Here is a 19,740-nt window from a genome sequence, read left to right as displayed (position 1 = left end):
GGAGTGCTCAAGCTGTCGAGGACCTCTGGCTGCGGAGAGTCCCAGACCGAAAACCCACCGTGCAGAGGTCCCTCTTTTTTGCCTGCATGTGTGTGTTTCGGGCTCCCTGCGAACTCCTGCGAGTATCTCCCGTTTCGCGTGTCTGTGAGAGACCTTGCGCGACGGGCGGAGGAGCTCCGAGCTCAGGCTGAGTGTGAGGGTTGGCAGAGCCGTGGTACTAATTAGTAGGAGAAAAACCAAAACAAGCTTGGTAGAGCTCGTCTGGTTTCTCTCTCTTTTTTTTTTTTTTTTGCCTTTCGGAGGAGGGTACTTCTTGGGTCCCAGTCTGTGCGGTGGATGTCACCCTGCAAGCTGTAAAACTGCACCCCAGCAAGGAGCTCAGAGCACAAGCTCCGGCACAAAATCAGGCCCCAAGACTGTAGGGACAAAAGGTTAATTAGGTTGGCCAACCTATTTGTTAGACATCGTGTGGCTGTACTGGGCAGATGTGTTCTGAGGGAGATGGCACAGCAGTGAGGGCTGACATTAGCAGTCTGTGCAATAGTTTTCTAAATTAATTTTTAAAGAAGTCTGCGAAGCTGTACATTCAAAATACTGAAAACATTTCATGTGTCTCTGCTTTTTATTTAACAAGCTTTCTGCTATCCCTTCTGCCTCCTCGCTGCCTGTCGCTGTCAGGTCTCTGAGTACCAGGCTTGCACCTGCAGTCTGGTGAAACTACAGAGAGTTTGGTTCTTCACAGCAGCTAAAAAAGGAACCCTAGATAACAACTTGAAGGCTAATACATAAACCCTTGGGAGTTTTGAACTGAGACTGGCAATGAATCTTTACCTGTATGCTACTGCAATGTAACACAAGAGAGCAACCGGTAATTTTATAGTAGGTGTCTTTGGAAAGATATCTCTCATCCAACCTTGATTCAAAAGGAAGTTCTCTGAATCTGTAATCTGTGTAATCTGACTTTGCAGTTTTAGGATTTAGACAGGGAAGTAACAGCTTGCTTGGAAATTGATTGTAGCTGTCTCTACATTGCAGGTTGGATTATGAAATTGAATCTTTCTGTAATATGTGAACATAATTCAGATGACAATTGTGATTTTTCTCCAGTTACCCTTTTTTTATGAAGAGCTAAGTTTTGCAGGAATAAATACTATCCTTCCTTAGGCCAAGAGTTAATTAAACCAGGCAAGCCTTAGAGTACATAAATTATCCATCAGCCCATCATAGCACAGCATCCCCACTCCTCGTTTGCTGTAATCAGTGTGCTGAAAAGAAAAATAATGATTCTAAATTCTGCCCTGTGTGTTTTCGTAGTCATTACAACATGGTTTATGACTTGCCTTGTTCTGTATTCTAGCATTTTCTTTCACTTTATTGCTCAATGAGTTCCCTTTCAGCTTTTTATTACAAATGCGTTGAAAAAGAGGATGCAGTTTCATCTGTTTTCTGCATCTTACCTTATTAGGACTAAACAACAAACAGTCGAAGTTGCAAGAACATCCCTGTCATACTAACTTTAATACAGAGAGAAAAAGAGAGAGAGATTTGCGTATGTGTGTGTGAGCTATGTTTTCACTTTTCTTGTATTTCCCTCAAAATGAGAATAAGGGTAAAATTCTCAGCAGCAATGCACAAGTCGCCTGGGTTTGTAAATCCTCTTTTCAAGACTATTTTAAGAGCTTTTAAGAATTTCAGCATGGTTTTGTCTTACTGCTGCTTAATACCTGTAATTTCTGAGAACACCACTTCGGCTCTCTGAGTACTTCTGAAGTATTCCCTCTTGAGAGAGAAATCTGAAGATGCGTTGGTGTGTAATATTAGTTCTTAGACAGAAGGGGCTGAATAGAAGTTACCTCTCAGTTAATTGTCTGTATTGCTTTCCTTTCAGCTCTTTGGAACGATAGTCTGGATTTTGGTAGCTTGTACCCGAGTTCCACTGCCACTGCTGCAGGGCTGGGTACTGTTTGTAGCGGTGACGGCGTGGTTCCTGTCCATTGTGTTCCTGTGTGTGTTCCTCTTCGGTTATTCAAATAGAATTGCTGTCAACTGGAACCAGGCGGTAAGATTTTATTTTTCTTCTCTTTATTTAAGGATTCCCTTTGGTTTATAAACTGGAAATACTTTCAGAAGAAGTTCTGATCTTGGATTTTAACACCCAGCCTTCTGTTTTTGTGGAAGTTTTTTTTTGAAAACAGAGGAAGTTAAAACTGCAAATAATAGAACTACCAGAATGATGGAGGAAATACAGGACCTGATTTATGATGGAGGCTGAAAGAATCCAGCTTTTGAAACTGATTGAAGGAGTACACTTGTCCTCTATGAGCATGTAAAATAAGTGAGCAGCAGGAAGAAGACTGTTTTAACAAGGCATGACAACAAATCAGTTGAAATGGCCAGAAGTTGGAAATTGGAAAATATTTTTTGACTCTTAGAGAAGTGGTAGTAACACCCTGTGAATAATGGCATAAAATATGTCCAAGATGTATCTAGTGTTGCAAAGGAAGTGGTATGTTAAAGATATCCCTGCTTACTGGCAGGGCGCTGGGACTTGATGTCCTTTAAAGGTCCCTTCCAACCCAAAGCATTCTCTGGTTTGTGAATGCTTTGTGTGATGTGGTTGTCTGAGAGTACAAACTGGAGTAAAGCACTCAGTTCCCAAGAAAATCTTCTGCTGACTTCTGGGTCAGTTCCTTAAAGCTAGAGCAGCATTGGTGAGTGGCTGTTAGACCTTAGGTAGCCAAAGACAGCATAACCTGCAGTATGGTATAGTTTAACATCTTTTTAGGAGTCTTAACATGTATTTTTCTTAGAGGAAACTTCGTGAGGCTACAGATACCATTATACTCTGCTCAGCTTTTTTCTTCATTGTGAAGACAAGACTTGATGATTGCTGTAATGTGTTGGCTTGTGCCAGTAGTTCTTGCAGACTGTACCTTCCTATTAAAAAAAGGGAAGCTGTTGGCTCCAGTTTTTACCAACCACATGGATACCTCAGATTACTTACTGCTGATTGATGTACTCCTTGTTGTCATTAACTGGTTTTTTTACTTTGAGTTTTTAGTGCTCAAGTAGTTGAGCATGAGGTGGTATCACATTCTCTTACGTTATGGGAAGTGAGTAAGAAGTGGTGGCAAAACTGTGATCAGAATGGGAACTTCCAAAAATGTTTCAAAAGGACCAGAACTTCTAAAATACTGACATATGTCTGTCTGTAACTGCTGATTGCCTTCACCTTCCTCCTACACGCTTAGTTTTCCTACTGACACTTCTCTTGATCGTAGCTGCAATTGCTTGCTTCGGTGTCAACATCCACGATTATTTATCTGTTGACGTTACTTACTGATAGCCCTTTAAAGGAAATCATAGAGCTTTGTGAGTTTGGGCTCTAACTGATAATTTCAAAGCCCACCAGTGGAAACAAGCTGGAGTCTATTAAAACAAGCTTTTGCACTTTGATAGCAAATACATATGCATACGGTGTCAGCTTTCCACCACAATATAGGCAGTAATTAGACTAATAATGTTACAATTACAGAGGCCTTTACAGTGATTTATGCTGCAACATCCTCACAAGTTGTGATGCAACTAAGCCCTTGAGCATGTGCGTAACTTAAGTAAATTAATAGTGTCCTGGGTTTCATTGAAACTGTTTGCCAATTTACCATCATGCATTTCTTTAAGAGTTGCTGGATGAGGGCACAGCCTTTTATAAATTGAATGTTCTATACAAATGTTTATCTTAAAAATTGTGCAAGCGTGTCTTGTGCATCACTGCTTGACGTTGGGAGTGATTTGTTGTACTGTTAATTTTGTCCCCTTGTATATGATAAATTACTGAAAAACTTTCTGTCAGGAAACTGCTAATATGACTTGTATAGAAACCACATATATGGGACTTCATAACTTAATCTAGAAAGCTGTCATAACTAAGTCAACATTTTAAATAAGTGCAGAGTGAATTGTTTTCTACTATGGGAGCTGAAATCCAGCTGTCAACAAAAGTAATACTAGATGGATATTTGACCACTATATTCAGGGACCTAAATGTTCTGCAAATTTTTGGCCCTAATATCTATAGCAGCACAAGGAATTTTTACCTTCTGTCACAAATAATTACTAGCAACACTAAAACTGTTCTTGTTACTGTACCTGTTTTGTTTAGGCTTCCATGTATTTAGATAAATATGTAGGGTTTGCAATTTCATAAATTTAAATTTACAGTAGAACTCAGAGACTACAGGCCTTTAGATTAGGTCAGAAATGGAAAGAGTCATGGCTTAGTTATATTGGAGTACTATAACTTCATGTAGAGATTCATGAACAAATGTGATTCAAGATTCCAGGAGTTTAAATGTAAGTTTGAAAAATAGCATGAGATTCTGACAACCCTGCATTCAGCAGTACCTTACATCATAAGTAGCTTTGTTGATACTAATACAGATACATAAAAACTAGGATCCTTCACAGTGAAAAGACAGACCTTATGGAGGTGCATCACTCTGTACGTCGCTGTATTAAACCAGATGGTGTGACAAATACTGTCCTTTACAGCCTGACTCACAACACACTAATTTACAAAATTAGATGTGAACTAACATATCCTGCAGATCTGGCAGTGTTTTACGTACGCTTTGTGTGAGGTTTCAGTGATGAGAAAGTGGAGGCAAGGGAGAGTTAGGCACTGTGCTAACAATTACTAAAAACCAAAAAGCTTTCCCTCGTAGATCTTGGGTTTTTTGGTCACAGAAACTATAACCATGCAAATGTGAAACCTTACTGCTACATAGCTGCACTGTAATTGCTGCCAGGAGAAGGAAATTATAGAGTTTGGCAGGAGAGTGAAGCAAATGACAGGAGTCTGTCATCTGTAAATACATCTCCTGTACTCAGTCAGCACTGTCTTCCTTACGGAGCTATTTGTGCTCCTTCCTGCGCAGTGGTGCCAAAAAGCGTACGGCTCGTGACACTGGCACAGTCGCACCATAGGTATTTTAGCAGCTCAAGAATATGGGTGTCCTCGATACCCCCTGGGTTTACGCAGACCTTTCAAGCTGCTGGAATCCTGTGCCATGAAACAGGCGTGCCAGCCCAGCATATGGGGTCCCAAATTTGTCACGCAGTGAGCACACACCTGCGTGCAGCCTGGCCTGGCGTGTGTGGGTGGTAGCGTGAGAGATGTGCGTGTCTGTCTGCCAGCTCGAGTGAGCTGGGGGAAGCCACAGCAGTGAAGTGTCTGGTGGGGAGAAGTGCCTCCCGCCACTGCGGCAGAGCACTGCCGCTTCTCTCATGCTTCAGCACTCACGTGTTCTGGTTTTTGTTGGTTTTTTTTTCTGTGAGGTGCAGTTACCCGTTACCTTTCTATGATGTTAGAGTGGAGCTGGAGACTGAGGCAATGTGTCTTACACTGAAAGCTTGAGATCGTCAAGCCTAGAACATAAAGGCTATTCTGCTAGGTCAGGAAACCACGCTCTGCCCCCTTCTCAGTTCTGTTGATGTCAGTGGGGCCTCCTGGTGATACTCCAGGAGGAAGTAATTGTTTTTAATAAATGAGGAAAAAAATAAACAAAACAAACCCAATGTGAAGCCAGAAGTTGGGAATTACTGCAGCTATTTTGTCAAAAGATTCCCAGTAATTAGCAGTCATTAAGAAAAGCAGTACACGCTATGACCTAACCTAAAATGATCAAATGATTCTTAATTAGGAGAAAATTATTTCCTGATCTGAATGGGAAGCTGTAGTAGCAGCCTGTATTGTAGCTTACCAAAACTGGCTAGGGCATGATTTAAGTAGTTTTAGGTGCTATCAAATATGCAGTAACTGATGAATTTGAAAAGAAAATTCTTTCAATAAAAAGAAAATCTCACACCTCCTAAGAAACAATTCTCTGAACAGGGAAATGCGGTATGTTCTCGCTTTGATATCAGGCAGTCAGTAGGTAAGGATGCTGCACAGGGATTTCTAGTGCGTACAAATGGCTGGCTGCTGTTGTGGTGGACTCACACGTGGTGTCCTCTTGGCATACTGGTAGTCTCTTGCACTCAAGTGTATTGAAAGTGCATAAAGACTTCATTAGTGCTGGAAGTAGACTATATAAGGTGGATATCGTAGAATCATAGAATGTCAGGGATTGGAAGGGACCTCAAAAGATCATCTAGTCTAACACCCCTGCCAGAGCAGGGTCCCCTAGCGCAGCCACACAGGAACGCGTCCAGGTGGGTCTTCAATGTCTCCAGAGAAGGAGACTCCACAACCTCCCTGGGCAGCCTGTGCCAGGGCTCTGTAACCCTCACAGTAAAGAAATTTTTCCTCATGTTGAGGTGGAACTTTCTATGTTCTAACTTAACCCCATTATTCCTTGTTCTATTACTGGACACCGCTGAGAAGAGATTGTCTCCTTCCCCTTGACATCCACTGCTCAGATATTTGTATACATTAATAAAGTTCTCTCTCAGCCATCTCCTTTCGAAGCTAAACAGCCCCAGTTCTCTCAGTCTCTCTTCATAGGAGAGATGTTCAAGTTCCTTAATCATCCTTGTCAAAAGACATAAATATGCTTGTGTATCATTTTAAAAATTGTGCCTATGGCTTTTGCAGCCCTGCATAGATCCGCAAATATGTTATGTTGTATGGACTCGGAAACTAAGTGCAGAGCAAATTTCAGCTTTACAGACTCAACAACAAAAGGAGATGTTGGAAGAATATTTTAGATATTTTCAAACTATACTGGAACATGTCTTGGATCTTGCTGTGTGGAACACTGGACTCTCAAACACAATGTGCAAAGAGATTTAAGCACCAGAGCTGCTTTTTCATGTGTGCCAATAATACAATCCAGAAATGAGAGTTACATATTTAAACCTGGTGTTCAGCTAGCATTTACCACAGAGGTGACAACTGCCTCGAGGAGGCTGGGAGAGAAGCATATTTAAAGTAAATCCTAACTCCTGTCCTCTCAGGTCTCAAGCATTCTATTTCACAGTATCGTTGAGTACTTCCATATTACTTTGGATAGAGCCAAGTCAAAGAGATTCAAAGAAATGCATCAGTTCCTGGATTCTGATTGTATCAGGAAGTAAACTTCAGCTGTGTCAAGGCTGAGGTGTTTCTGGGCATTTACAGAAGCAAAATTAAGCATGGAAGGCAGACTTCTGGAGTTTAAATTACAGCTGGGAAGGGATTTGGTGGACTGCAAGCTTGTATTGCACTGCTTAAATTGTGATAATGTTGGCCTGTGTGTCCTTTCTTTTTTTATTTAAGCTGTGGGAAGGGAGAGTTCTGTAAGCTCTAATACCTTTAAAGAGATCTAAAAAGTCAGCATATATACATATAGTTGAGCATGTGCTTCTTAATTTGAAAGAATGTAGGATTTGAGAGGATAATTGACCTTTATTACTAATTACGTTAGTGAGTTGCTTATGACTGCAAACAGCTGTGAAAACATGCCCAGGTTAAGCTCTCAAATGAACCTAACACTGCTTATCTAAAGTTGTTGTTATCTGTGCTTGTTTCATGTTTCAGTGTTGGGTTTCATTTGTACTGAGACTAAAAGGTTTAGACATGTGTTGCAGCCCAGACTGATTTTGTTATTTGCTTTTCAGGATTTTCTTTTCCATGGTGCTACTTTTGTCTTTTATTTTGGAGCTTTTCTACTGCAAGCAGCGACTACATCTCTGCATCACTTTCCCCGTGAATTCAATTCCACCACGCAGAAGATTCTAGCTGATCATGAATACAACATAAGCATAGCAGCCTCGGTATGTATGTCATATATTTGTATCTGGGAGACTGAAGTCTGTTATAAGCCCTAGAAGTCAACCATTCAACTTGGGAACTTAACAGCAGGCTGTAATGGAAAGAGAAGCCGTGAGAGAAGGGATTGTCTTTGAGAGCAGCAAATAGCGTCTAACAGTGGCATACCGAAAACATTGGAATAAGCTAAAGCTAACGTGTTAGGTACTCTTGCTACTCCTCGCTACAGTGATTTAAATATATGATCGCTGCAGCTTGGAATTTTTATATGAGATATTTTGTAAAAACTCTGTTGGTTATTAAACCAGAAAACAAGGATAATGACTGAGCCTTCATCAAAGCATCAGATGTGAATTTCATGTCTGTATTCAAACTTTCAGTTTCTTTCTTTATACCGTTTAAATAGCCTTGAACATGACCTAAGGAAAAAACCTTGAACTATCTCCTTGTGGAGCTCTGAATATGTACTTACTACATCAGTCCTGAAAGTTATCTTTAAGGACCCTGCTGACCCTTAAGGCAAGGATTAAAGTGCTTTTATTGATAGCCTAAGCTCAGCCTCCATTTTTCTCACTGTAGTTGCATCATCACTGAATCACTGTATCTGGTGATGTGGGTGTGCACAGCTGAGTCAGAAAATTCGCCAGGCTCTAGCTTTCTCCTTGGCTGGACTCTTGAAGGGCAAGTAGAGGTGTGCCAGTAAGCTTAACTTGAAGAACCGAAACTACTGCTCTTATTTAACTTTTTTTTTTTGGTACCATCCAGGGGGTCTTGCATACATCAGGGAGCTGTATTTATAGTTATTAAGCTTCTAAAACACTATATGGGTGTCTCTTGTCCTTAAAACTTAATATACCATGAATATTGCACAGTTCAGTTCATCTTAAGGTCAAAAGAGATGAATGTATGGTGTAAGGTTCATGTTCTCTCTGCCAGAGGAGTTAAAAAAGGGAAGGTCTGTTGCTTTGGCAAGACAGTCTCTGATGGGATGAGGTGGGTGTGTCAGTCTCTAAGTCCAGTGAGTCTCAGCATTGCCCACCTGCCAGTAACACACCTGAACATATCTGATCCCCGTTTGGCCATATGGCCCAAGGACAGAGGTGGTGTCTCATAGCTGTGCCTGAACCAAGGGAGGGCTTTATACTAAACATGTTATCTCAGATTCTACACTTGCATGTAGCTCTTCAGTCCTCGTTCAGGGTCACTTCAGTCATTTTGTCTGACGACAGTGTGCAGGGGAGTCCAAGAGACTCTTTCTCTCTTCCACGCTATTTTTTCCAAGGAAGAATTCAGTTCTTCAAACCCCTCAAATCCCTGTCAAGATGGAGGAGGAGGAGGAGACTTTTCATAGGATTGCAGAATGGTTAAGGTTAGAAGGGAACTTGAAAATCGTCTACTTCCAACTCCCCTGCAGGGGCAGGGACATCTCCCACTAGACCAGGTTGCTCAAAGCCCCATCCAGGCTGGCCTTGAACACTGCCAGGGATGGGGCATTCACAACCTCCTTGGGCAGCCTGTTCCAGTTTGTAACTTGCCTCAGTATTTGTAATTAAAAGATGCTGTGAAATGGTGAATCATGTAAATGTAGTCTTTAGTGGTTTGTGTTTTTTCAAAAAGTATATAGGTAGAAAGTCAGGACATACAGAAGAAAATTTTAATCCTTTGAAAACAGCTAAAGCAGTACTGTGATCTACAGGATAAGAAAAAAGAAGGATGCTAACATTTTGTCTTTCAGAATTACTTATGGTTAAAAATATCTGTGTACATTTCATAGGGGTGGTAGTTCTGCAGTGTAGCATTTATTCAGACTTTAATTAACTAAATTAAAACCTGTAAGTAAGGAAAGCAAGGCATAGGTTGCTATGCCATGATTGGATTCACGTGTGCTAAGACACAGAATCAGTTGTTAGTACTGGGCAATATGGGAAACTACTTTTTTAGGCAATTCAGTTCGTAATTTCTTCCTTCTGATTTACATTATATATTCCAAGTTTGATGTGGCGTGGCTCTCAGTTCAAATCCATTCAATTCAATTTTTGAGCAATAGCAATTTCCTGGCATTTCTCAGGAAGTTGTTCTCATGGTTGGTTGTCTGGTCAGAGAGGACAGATTTGAAGCTATTTCTGTACTTCTGCAAGTAAAAGATCTCTCCTGTTTAGAGGGATGACTTCCTTGTTTGCTGGTAAAAGCACCTGGAAACAAATCACAGATTAATGTTTGACCAGGTGAGATAAGAGAAGACTGAAATACATGGTGTGCATTACACACGATTACTTTATACCATAACTAATTCAGACATTGTGTTTCATATTCTATTTTAAAATGTCTTCTGAAGCAGGCAAGTAAGTGAAAAGCAGTAACATGGGGTCACAATAAAGAGGCTCATGAGAAAACTTGAGACAATCCCAAATGTATCTTTGTCTTTTAAGGTTTTGTCTGGGGGAGGACACTTTTGAATCGTTTGTTTTCCTGTATTCATTTAGAATAGGAGAAAAAAAGTAGAACAATATAATGTGTGATTTTCTTTTTTTCTTTTTCTCTTTTTGTTTTCTCTCTTTGTTCCTCCTCTAGATCTTTGCCTTTGCAACAGCTGTTTGTTACGGTTGCAGCACAGCCCTGGCATTAAGGAGATGGAGGCTATAGCAGTTGAAGAAAAGTTGAAGCCTGAGTGTTCAACTTCAGATCAAATTAAGTGCTACTTGTCCGTTTTACTGTAATCTAGTTCCAAAAAGACTGGTTTTGCTTAAAATCTATTTCAAAGTGCTGAAATGCAAATAACGCCTAATCAGGATTTCCTCAACAGAGAACAAGTTTCCACCTCTTCCCTTCTAATTTTTACTTTTATTGTGTCTTATTAGAAGCATACTCATTGTATGGTATTATGGAGTTCAGGGATAAACAATTGTGTTGTTAGCATATAACAGAATTCGAGTGCTAAATAAGAAGGGGAAGAAAATGGGAACTAAACTAACGTGTTCACTGTGCAGGCAGCTAAAGAGCTTCCCCCTTGTTAAGTCCTGGGGTTGGGCCATGCGTGCTTCGCAGTGTTCCTGTGCATTGTGCACAAGTAGAGCCTTGAGGCTCCTTGTAGAGTCATCAGTTTTCTGTGTACTGCTCCTTGCATGATCAGGGCCCAAGCTGATCTGGTGATACCAGCATAGTATATATATTATTAATTTTGACGTACAGAGAAAATATTTTAAATACCCATCCAGTGAAATCTTTTGGTAGTCTTTTGGAGCCATATCTGGCCGTGATCATCTGATCCTTAAGGCTCGCTGTATTCCTTAGTAGGTGGAAACTAGGACTGTCAGTTAGTGGTTCATTAGTTTTAGGCATTTAGATTAATTGGATCTATTTATACTGGAAAACAGTGCATTTGTGTTGTATGTGTATATACATGGTATATTTTTGTTTAAGAGGAATATTTGCACTGTTTTATTTTGTGGAAGTATAGCTTTGGTTTTGTTACTTCAAGTGCTGCATTTGTTACTTATTATATGACTCAATTTCATTTAAATGGAATGCTACCCAATGGCTCACCTCGATTCTTGCAGTGTGTTATTTGTTGCGTTCTAAAGCTTCAGTGTTGTAAAGGTGTTTTCATTTGGACAGATGCTGGTGCAACATCGTACTGAAAGCAGTGGAATGCAAAGCAGTCCGCCCACTATGGAGTTTGGTTTTGGCACGAACGATGTTTAATTGAGCCTCTCTTGAATATCGCTGTTCTATAATGGCATACGGTATTATATATAGAAAATTAATTTAACAAAACTAAACAATAACGTTGTGCTTCGCTCGCTAACACTCATGACGAGTGCTTTGCAGATGGCGAAACTTTATTTTAATAATGCTAGTAAATAATTTCTACTCTTGTGAATAGTGCCAAATTGATAACCTGGGAGAAAAAGGCTCCCTGTCATTCATAAAAGAACTCACTCACCATGTCTTGCCAGTGCACCTTAACATTCTGCAGACACACACAGTGGTTGGATAAGGCAAGACAGGACTTTCTTCATTCCCAGGCCTACTCGTTCTCCTTGAGCCAACAAGGGTGTCTGCTGTGAAGGTTACTTTATCAAACTTGCCAGGTACAAGATTTTCTGAGACCCAGCCACCCTCTGTAGTGCTGTGTAGTCGCCGCTGATCCAGGGCGGGTTTTGTGGATGACATTGCAGTGAGTGGCAGCCCTGCTGCTGACTATGGGAGCCACTCAGTCGACCTGAATTACTACAGTGGGATGTTTTCATATATCTTGTTTTCTGAAATTTTTGCCTTCCAAAGATTTTGTACTCTGACTGATTTTTTTTGTTTTGGTTTTCTAATTCTCTACTTGCATTGAAACTTGTTTTGTGACTATTTTATCTAGAGGCATGTACTTTTAAAAATGCTTCGTATTGTATAAAATACACTGGAGTATGTGGATGAAAGTATGTAACAAAGACTTATACCAAGTAGCATTAAAGTTACTTAATATGTTTATGGCAGTAGTCTTGTTATTAATTCTCTCTTTGGAAAACTACCTTGCAGCTTTGAGCTGACACAAGGCCTATGAAATCACGGCTGAAATTTCTTGAGGTGGCTCAGTTACATTTTTGCTGGTTTTGTACAGGGCTTTGCCACATGATGCAGCATGAATATTAGTGAGGAGAGGAGTAAGGTCAGCTACAGCAGCACCGCAAGTGGGCACTGGTATCTGGTGTGGTTTCTCCTTTGTTCTGCAACAGGGACGTGCACGGCACATCACAGGCTCTGCAAACCGCAGCTGCTGTATTGGCAGCCAGCTGGGATGGCGGGGGCAAGATCTTAACGTTTGGCCTGTTTGAACCTACAGAGTACGAATCCCATAAATGGTGTGAATTAAAAAGCTGTCCCAAGTTTAGCTGGTGTTTGTACCTAATGTCTGAGTTCAAGAGCGCAATGAATGGACACTGTTACAAGTAGCTTAAGAGACCTGAAAAGTCCAGAGCAGAGTGTGGTTAGCATAGCATGGAAGCTGTATAGTGAGGAAAGCCTGAATGTCCCCTCTTAAGTAGTAAAGGCAAACAATGGGCAGAGGAGAGAGAAAGGTCAAAACTACAGTAGCCAAGAACAGCTTTCCAAAAGGGTTGAGAGAATGTAAATTTTCTGTTAGTATGTGAGGAGCTGTGCTGTACTTTGAGGAAGACCTAAGGAAGAACACACCAGAAGGAGCACTTATGTTCTTTCAAGACAAAGAAATAAACAAGGGAAAAAAGCCATTAGTTGATTTTGTATTACTTTATACAGGCAGCTAAAAAGATGGGTGTGACTCAGAAATGGTTTCTGTGTGCAAATACCGATATGGGAATAACATGTAACCCTTTTGGTAGGTATTATATGTGATACATGCAAGCTGATTCTAATAAATCTCTCTCTTCCATGTACAAAAGTTCCCCCAAGCCTATGGCCTTGAAGATCACTTAGATCTCTCCAAAGAATGGAAGGAGTATGGGAGGACAGGGGGAGATAATTTCATTGAGAGAAATTAAGGTGAAAGGAATGAGACCACAGATGCCAAATAGTGTTTTCATCAAATGTGTCTATTTCATGTGAAGCTGTAGTGCAGGAATATCTAAGATACCATGCAGGTCCCTACAAGTAGAATCACAAAATATTTCATAGTATTTTGGATACCACTGCGTAGTAGCTGCTGGTAAATGAGCTCTCTGTGGAGACTTTGCTTCTGTATTAGATTTCCACAGAAAAGTTTTGGTAGCAGGAGGCTAGAGGGGTGGCTTGTGTGAGAAGCTGCTAGAAGCTTCCCCTGTGTCCAACAGAGCCAGCTGGCTCCAAGAGAGACTTGCTGGTGACAAAGGCCAAACCCATCAGTGATGGTGTGATAACATATCTAAGAAGCAGGAAAAAAACCCTGTGCAATTGCAGCTGGAGAGAGGAGTGAGAATATGTGAGAGAAACAACTCTGCGGACACCAAGGTCAGTGAGGAAGGAGGGGGAGGAGGTGCTCCAGGTGCCAGAACAGCAATTCCCCTGCAGCCCCTGGGGAAAGCCATGGTGAGACAGGCCGTCCCCCTGCAGCCTGTGGAGGCCAACAGTGGAGCAGATGTCTACCTGCAGCCCTTGGAGGACCACACACCAGAATGGGTGGAGGCCAGAGGAGGCTGTGACCCTGTGGAAAGCCCTGCACTGCAGCAGGTTTGCTGACAGGACTTGTGATCCCATGGGGGAACCTTGCTGGAGCAGTCTTCTCCTGAAGGACTGTACCCTGCAGAAGGGACCCATCCTGGAGCATTTAATGAAGAACTGCAGCCTGTGGGAAGGACTCACAGCAGAGAGTCTGTGAACTGTCTCCCATGGGAGGGCCCCCATGCTGGCACACAGGAAGAGTGTGAGGAGTCCTCCACCTGAGGAGGAAGGAGCAGCAGAGACTGACTGCAACCCCCATTCCTGTCATCCTGTGCTACTGCAGGGGAGGAGGTGGAGAAATTGGCAGTAAAGTTGAACTAGGGGAAAAAGGGAGGGGTGGGGGGATGGTGTCTATAAGACTTACCCTTCTCTGATTTGATTGGTAATAAACTAAATTTCCCCACGTCAAGTCTGTTTATCCATGATGGTAATTGCTGAGTGATCTCCCAGTCCTTATCTTCACCCGTGAGCTTTCTGTCACATTTTCTCTCCCTGGTCCAGCTGAGAAGGGGGAGTGATAGAGCAGCTGTGGTGGGCACCTGACCTCCAGCCAGGGTCAACCACTGTACCTTCAAAGGGTGCAGACAAAAGCAATGGTTTGTTGCTTATTGCTAAGGAAAAATGAAAGTGTATATTTTAGAAAACTGAAACTGTTAGAACTTGCTCAGAAAATATGCACAGCAAGTGTTTCATGGAAGTCCTGGCTCTGCTTCTGTCTCCTTAAGTGCCTGGCAGTAACCCAAAGTGACACAGGCCCTGCAGTGATTATTGGTAAGTACGGGGTCAGTCTGTTCAGGTTCTTGTTGTTTCTCTGGCTCTCTACATGGGTTATAACTCCTGACGTGGGTAAAGCTATGCTGCTGTAAAATGCTGCCTTAAAATGCAGCTGTAAAACACAGCCTGAAAAGGTGAGAGAGGCAGAGCCGGTGATCACCCAAACCTGTGCCCTTCATAGAAAGTTAAAGAAAAAGCACTAAAGGAGACTTGCATTGCACTTCCTCTAATACCTGTATTTTTGCATTTGCTGTAGAACTTTAAAAAATGTTGACATTGATTGTTTTCCCATCTGAATCTGGGAAACTATTATTAAGTGGGCTTAAAACTCTGCTAGCTTTTTTGTTCCATTTGTATCTACACACTGTGAAATTGATATCTGAAAACTGGTGTCCTGACGCATTTTGTGCTGTGTTGCCAAGTTGTTCAGAAGGGCTTCCCAGGCCCTGTCTGTGGATGATGGTGAACCAGGTGTTCTCCAACTGAGATGCAAATAAGACATGACTCTTCAGTCTTAGAAAAATAGGAAAGCCAGAGCATGTTGCATTTCTTTCGTAGCTATGTTTTGTACAGTTAGTCATAACACATTGATGTTTGCCAAGACACAAAGAAAACCATCAAAATAAAAGTAAATCTGATGTATTAAAATCAGTAATCAGCAATGGAAAGTACTTGAATTATTATTAGGAGTTCAGCATGACTGTTCCCCTCTCTCCCACTGGATTAAGTTTCTTTTGGTCCATTGTGATGCCTATTTAAACCCCTTTCTAACCTGAGCAGCTCAGAGTTTGCTGTATTTATTCTCAAAGTCCTCTCGGAAAAAGAAGTGCTCTTCTCATTTCACAGGTGGGAAACTCGGACAGGTTTTTTGCGTGTGGCTTGGCAACATGTTTGTCTGAGGCCTCGCACGGGAGATCTGTGGTGGAGCAGGAAGAAGAAAACCTGGTTTCTCAAGTGAGAGGTGGGTGCCCTGCCCAGGAGCCCGCCTTGCTGCCCGCCGTGGGCAGGAAGGAAGCAGCATCGTGAGGATTGTACGTGACCTGTCCCGCTTCTGTCACGGTGGTATTACTCTTGCAACGAGTTACACGGAGGTGAAAGGTAGAATGACTGTTTGCGAGGGATTATGAGTCAAAGGGAGATTTGATGTGCCAAATTGGCATTCCTAGAGCAAACATTGTAGTTTCTGGGTGTTCTAAACTTAAATTTTTATTATCCATTTGTAAATAAGCTACATAAATTTCCTGATTGAGGTGTTGATCTACCTCTTACATCTTAAAGGAGGAAACGGGTCCTCAGGAATCTGCAGTTTTTGGCTGCTTCCTCCTGTATAACATGTTTGAGCCCTAAATTCTTGGCTTTAGCAAAGTATTGCCTGCGTGAAGCCTGCCAGGACACAGCACCTTTCAATTCAGAAACACGAGCTAAGTTTTAGCAACTAACTTGTCAAGCTGCCTTTCAAGGGAACACAATGATCAAGTCAAATTTTGCTTGGGTGTGGTTTTAACACCTTTCTTGCTGTGCAAATATCTATAGGAATTCTGGAGATTGTGACAAAATATTTGTACACTTACATCGAGCACATCCAGGGTCAGACCTCTTGTGCCTGTCTCCAGAGATGCTCCCGTGCAAGGACTGAGCCCTGTGGATCCACACAACTGTAGCTTTACAAGTCATCTTAAAAGAATTGCTGGGAATTTTAATCTCATCCAAACACCTTTTCCTGGTCATCTTGGCCAGGTGTGGCCTCCGTGGTGTGGACCTGTGGTGTGTGGCACAACGAGCAGCAGATCAGAACAAGCCCAGAGGGGTTCCTTGCAGAGAAGAGGAGCCTTTGGCACTCCTCTTGCTGCGGAGCCAGGACCTCACTGAGCCCAGTTGCTCTGTACAAAGGTGCTGGGGCTTCCCAGTGATCTGATAACATGCTTGGGCAGTTCTACTGGCAGTGCCCACAAATGATTGGCTTTTAGTATTACTTTGTTGCAGATGTTGTTTTCGATTCAATAAGGTTTATGAGGAAACTTAATGAGGCAAAAAGCGTTTTGTTTCTATAAACACTTTGCTGCCTCTTTTTTTGTCGCGCACGAGGACCATAGCCATTTTTCTGTGATTACTTTTCATGTGGAAAACCCACTTTAGCATAAATTAATAATGTAATTAATGATACCATAGGTCTTACTTTTCTGAAGTTGCATGACCTGGAAGCGTTTCCAGACTCCTGGGTCCAGGTGGACACCACAGCTAGGTCACAGCTCTATGCCACGGGAAGACCTCAACAAACATCTCCCTGACTCCTCCCTGGTTATGGACAGAAAACAGGGAGCTGCAACATGATCTGGGCAGGCTGAACAATGCAGAAAATAATGCGATGTATTGGGATATGATTCACTGTGCAGTAGCACTAAAATATACAAATAGTCTCAAGATAGTTTCACCAAGATAACATGAAAAGTTATGGCATATGGAGAAATGGAATGGGAGGTCTATATATTAGAAAATGAAATTAAGACCTTAGTACTTGGCTGTGTTTGTCTCCTGTATAAAATCTGGCATTGAATCCAGCAGTTGACTCCTTAACATACCTATTTTTCAAAGTGTAAATAACTTGGCCTGGGATCTGAAGCCCTGAGGAACCTGTAGGACCAGCTTAGAGCCTGGGGCTGTTGGAATGAGACACAGAGGGAATCATTACCAAGTGCTTTAACCCAAAATTCGGGAAGAGAAGTAGAACGGGCAATGTTTTCCACTTCCTGGGTCCACTTCCCAACTTGGTGCCAGCCCTAAGTGTTGGCAGAAGGGCAAGAGAACTCTTCCTGTCATTCCCTGAAACAAGAAGGACTTGGACAGAGGTGTCATCTAGGTTCTAAGATATGCCTGACCTACCCACAGCAGTGACATCTGTTCCTTGGCCCACTCTAAGGTTCAGTCCCTGACCTACAATAAAACCTGAAGATATCTGTCATGGGTTAGGGCTGGGCCGGCCTCTAACACAGACAGACGTTCTCTAACCCCCTCTTCCCCCCACCAAATGGGAAGCAAAAGGGAATGAAGCAGAGAGACTTTCAGGTTGGAGAAGAAAAAAAAAACTACAACTGTTTTAATGAAACAATAATAATAGAAAATAATAGTGGAATGATAAAAGTAAAGAACTATATACAACTATAGATAATAGCCCAATATCAAACCCGACTCCCTCCCCTGAATAGCAATCACCACTGATGCTGCAGAGCAGGAGGCACTGGGAAAAACCCAGGCTCAGCGGCGGCGGCGGGGAGATGGATACAGGGAGCTGGATTCGGGAACTCAGGATCCGGATCAAAAACAAGAGGTCAGATGGAGTCCTCTCTGGACACCGGCCGTTACAGAAGAGAGCAAAGAAGGGCAGAAACTCCCGTGATCACTCCATTTATACTAAATATGACATATATGGGATGGAATACTCTCGTTGGTCACCTGTCCTGTCTATTACCCCCCGGACATGCAACCTTTTACTTCCCTGTGACCCCCCTTTACCACCCGGCACCCCCAGCGTGGCACACAAGAGCCAGCTGTGGCCTTGGTCACTATAGGAATAAGTATCAGCAAGAGCCTGTCTGCATACCAGTCCCAGGCAGTAACTGTAAACATCAGGTTTTATCACTGCTAGTAGCACACACTGTCTATGAAAACATGCTGCTAACTTCAGAAAGTGCAGCCTTTTAGAAGAGACTAAAACTGAAAAGTAAAAATCCCTAAATAGGACTGGGTTTTAGCTCAAACCCAGGACAATATTTAATAATGAAATTGTCAAACAACAATCCTGAATCTTAGCTGGAGCAAATGTTCTTAGAAAAAGACAGAGCTACCTTAGAGACATGATGAACAAGACACCAAATTTTTCTCTTAATTATATAAATGAAACTTCTTTGACATCCAGTCACCAGCAAGGAATTTCATTAATGGAAGTAAGAATAGAATTTTCCCTCAGTACTAAAAAGATCTGACCTTTGAAACAAATGGTATTATGAATTCCTTGGCCTTGTGTCATTTGCTTTTTCTCTTAAGGATCCTGCTGTGAGGATAAGTTACTGCTGGAATAACTGCTGCCATTAAGTGAAAAATAGCCTTCGTGGCTATGGTGGACTTGGAAAGTGTGAAGAGTCCAGAATAAAAAGCCAGCAGTTGTAGAATCTCATTATTTTGACTTAGGGATTGTGAGTGGTTTAGGGTTGGCAACGTTGGACAGGTTATATGAGGTGCAATGTCACATAAAACTCCTAAGATGAACTGCCACAATATCACCAAGTTAAAGGGACCTCTCAGAGATCTGAGTACCTCTGCTGGCTGAAAGGATATCAGGAGAAGAGATTCATGGTGAATTTACCTCCTTCCTATACACTGTATTTTTTTTTTCACCCAAGTTGATCCCCAAAGAGAACAAGTTAGTGGTAGCCCGTGACTAAAAGGCAGAGATCAGGCCAAGGAGTACCAGTAGATGGAGCTGCAACCACAGAAAACGCTTCACTGTCCTCACCGCGCTCCTGCCGCAGGGATGTCCCTCACCAACCTTCAGGGCTGCTGCATACCCTAATTTCTAAACAAAGCTCCCAGGAGTGCAGTTAGGAATACTCATTCTAACTTACGTGATTCGTCTGAAACGTACATTTTTATAAGCAGGCATAAAAACAACATAGCGTCATACATGACTTTATACTTAGAATCATGGAATTCTATCAGCTGGAAGAGACCTAGAAGATCATCGGGTCCAGTCTTTGTCCCAGCCCTATCAACCTACTAAACAATTCCCCCCAACGCAACACCCACCTGTCTCTTAAACACCTCCAGGGACGGTGACTCAGCCACCTCCCTGGGCAGCCTGTAGGGGGCGGCCCCCCGCCCCCCCCCCGGCCCAGCCTGTTCCAATGGCTGACAACCCTTTCAGTAAAGAGATTCTTCCTAATATCCAACTTGAGCCTCCCCTGGTACAATTTAAATCCATTTCTCCTTGCTCTATCACTCTCCATGATGGAGAATAGACCAGCCTCCACCTCTCTACAACCTTCCTTCAGGTAGTT

General features: G+C 42.2%; 1 protein-coding gene across 1 annotated transcript; it reads left to right on the top strand.

The window, feature by feature from the left end:
* Positions 1-1,888: 1,888 nt before the first annotated feature.
* Positions 1,889-10,393, top strand: MAL2 (mal, T-cell differentiation protein 2; the record flags this gene model as incomplete). The annotated part of the gene is made up of 3 exons (XM_009875659.1): positions 1,889-2,059; positions 7,600-7,755; positions 10,322-10,393. Coding segments are annotated over 3 exons (399 nt in total), but the record flags the coding sequence as incomplete, so codon positions are not given.
* Positions 10,394-19,740: the final 9,347 nt, after the last annotated feature.

Source organism: Apaloderma vittatum, unplaced genomic scaffold (genome assembly GCF_000703405.1).
Source record: "Apaloderma vittatum isolate BGI_N311 unplaced genomic scaffold, ASM70340v1 scaffold25218, whole genome shotgun sequence".
NCBI classification, from domain to species: Eukaryota; Metazoa; Chordata; class Aves; order Trogoniformes; family Trogonidae; genus Apaloderma; species Apaloderma vittatum.
The sequence above is the reverse complement of the archived record's forward strand: the minus strand, read 5'-3'. Positions and strand labels throughout refer to the sequence as shown.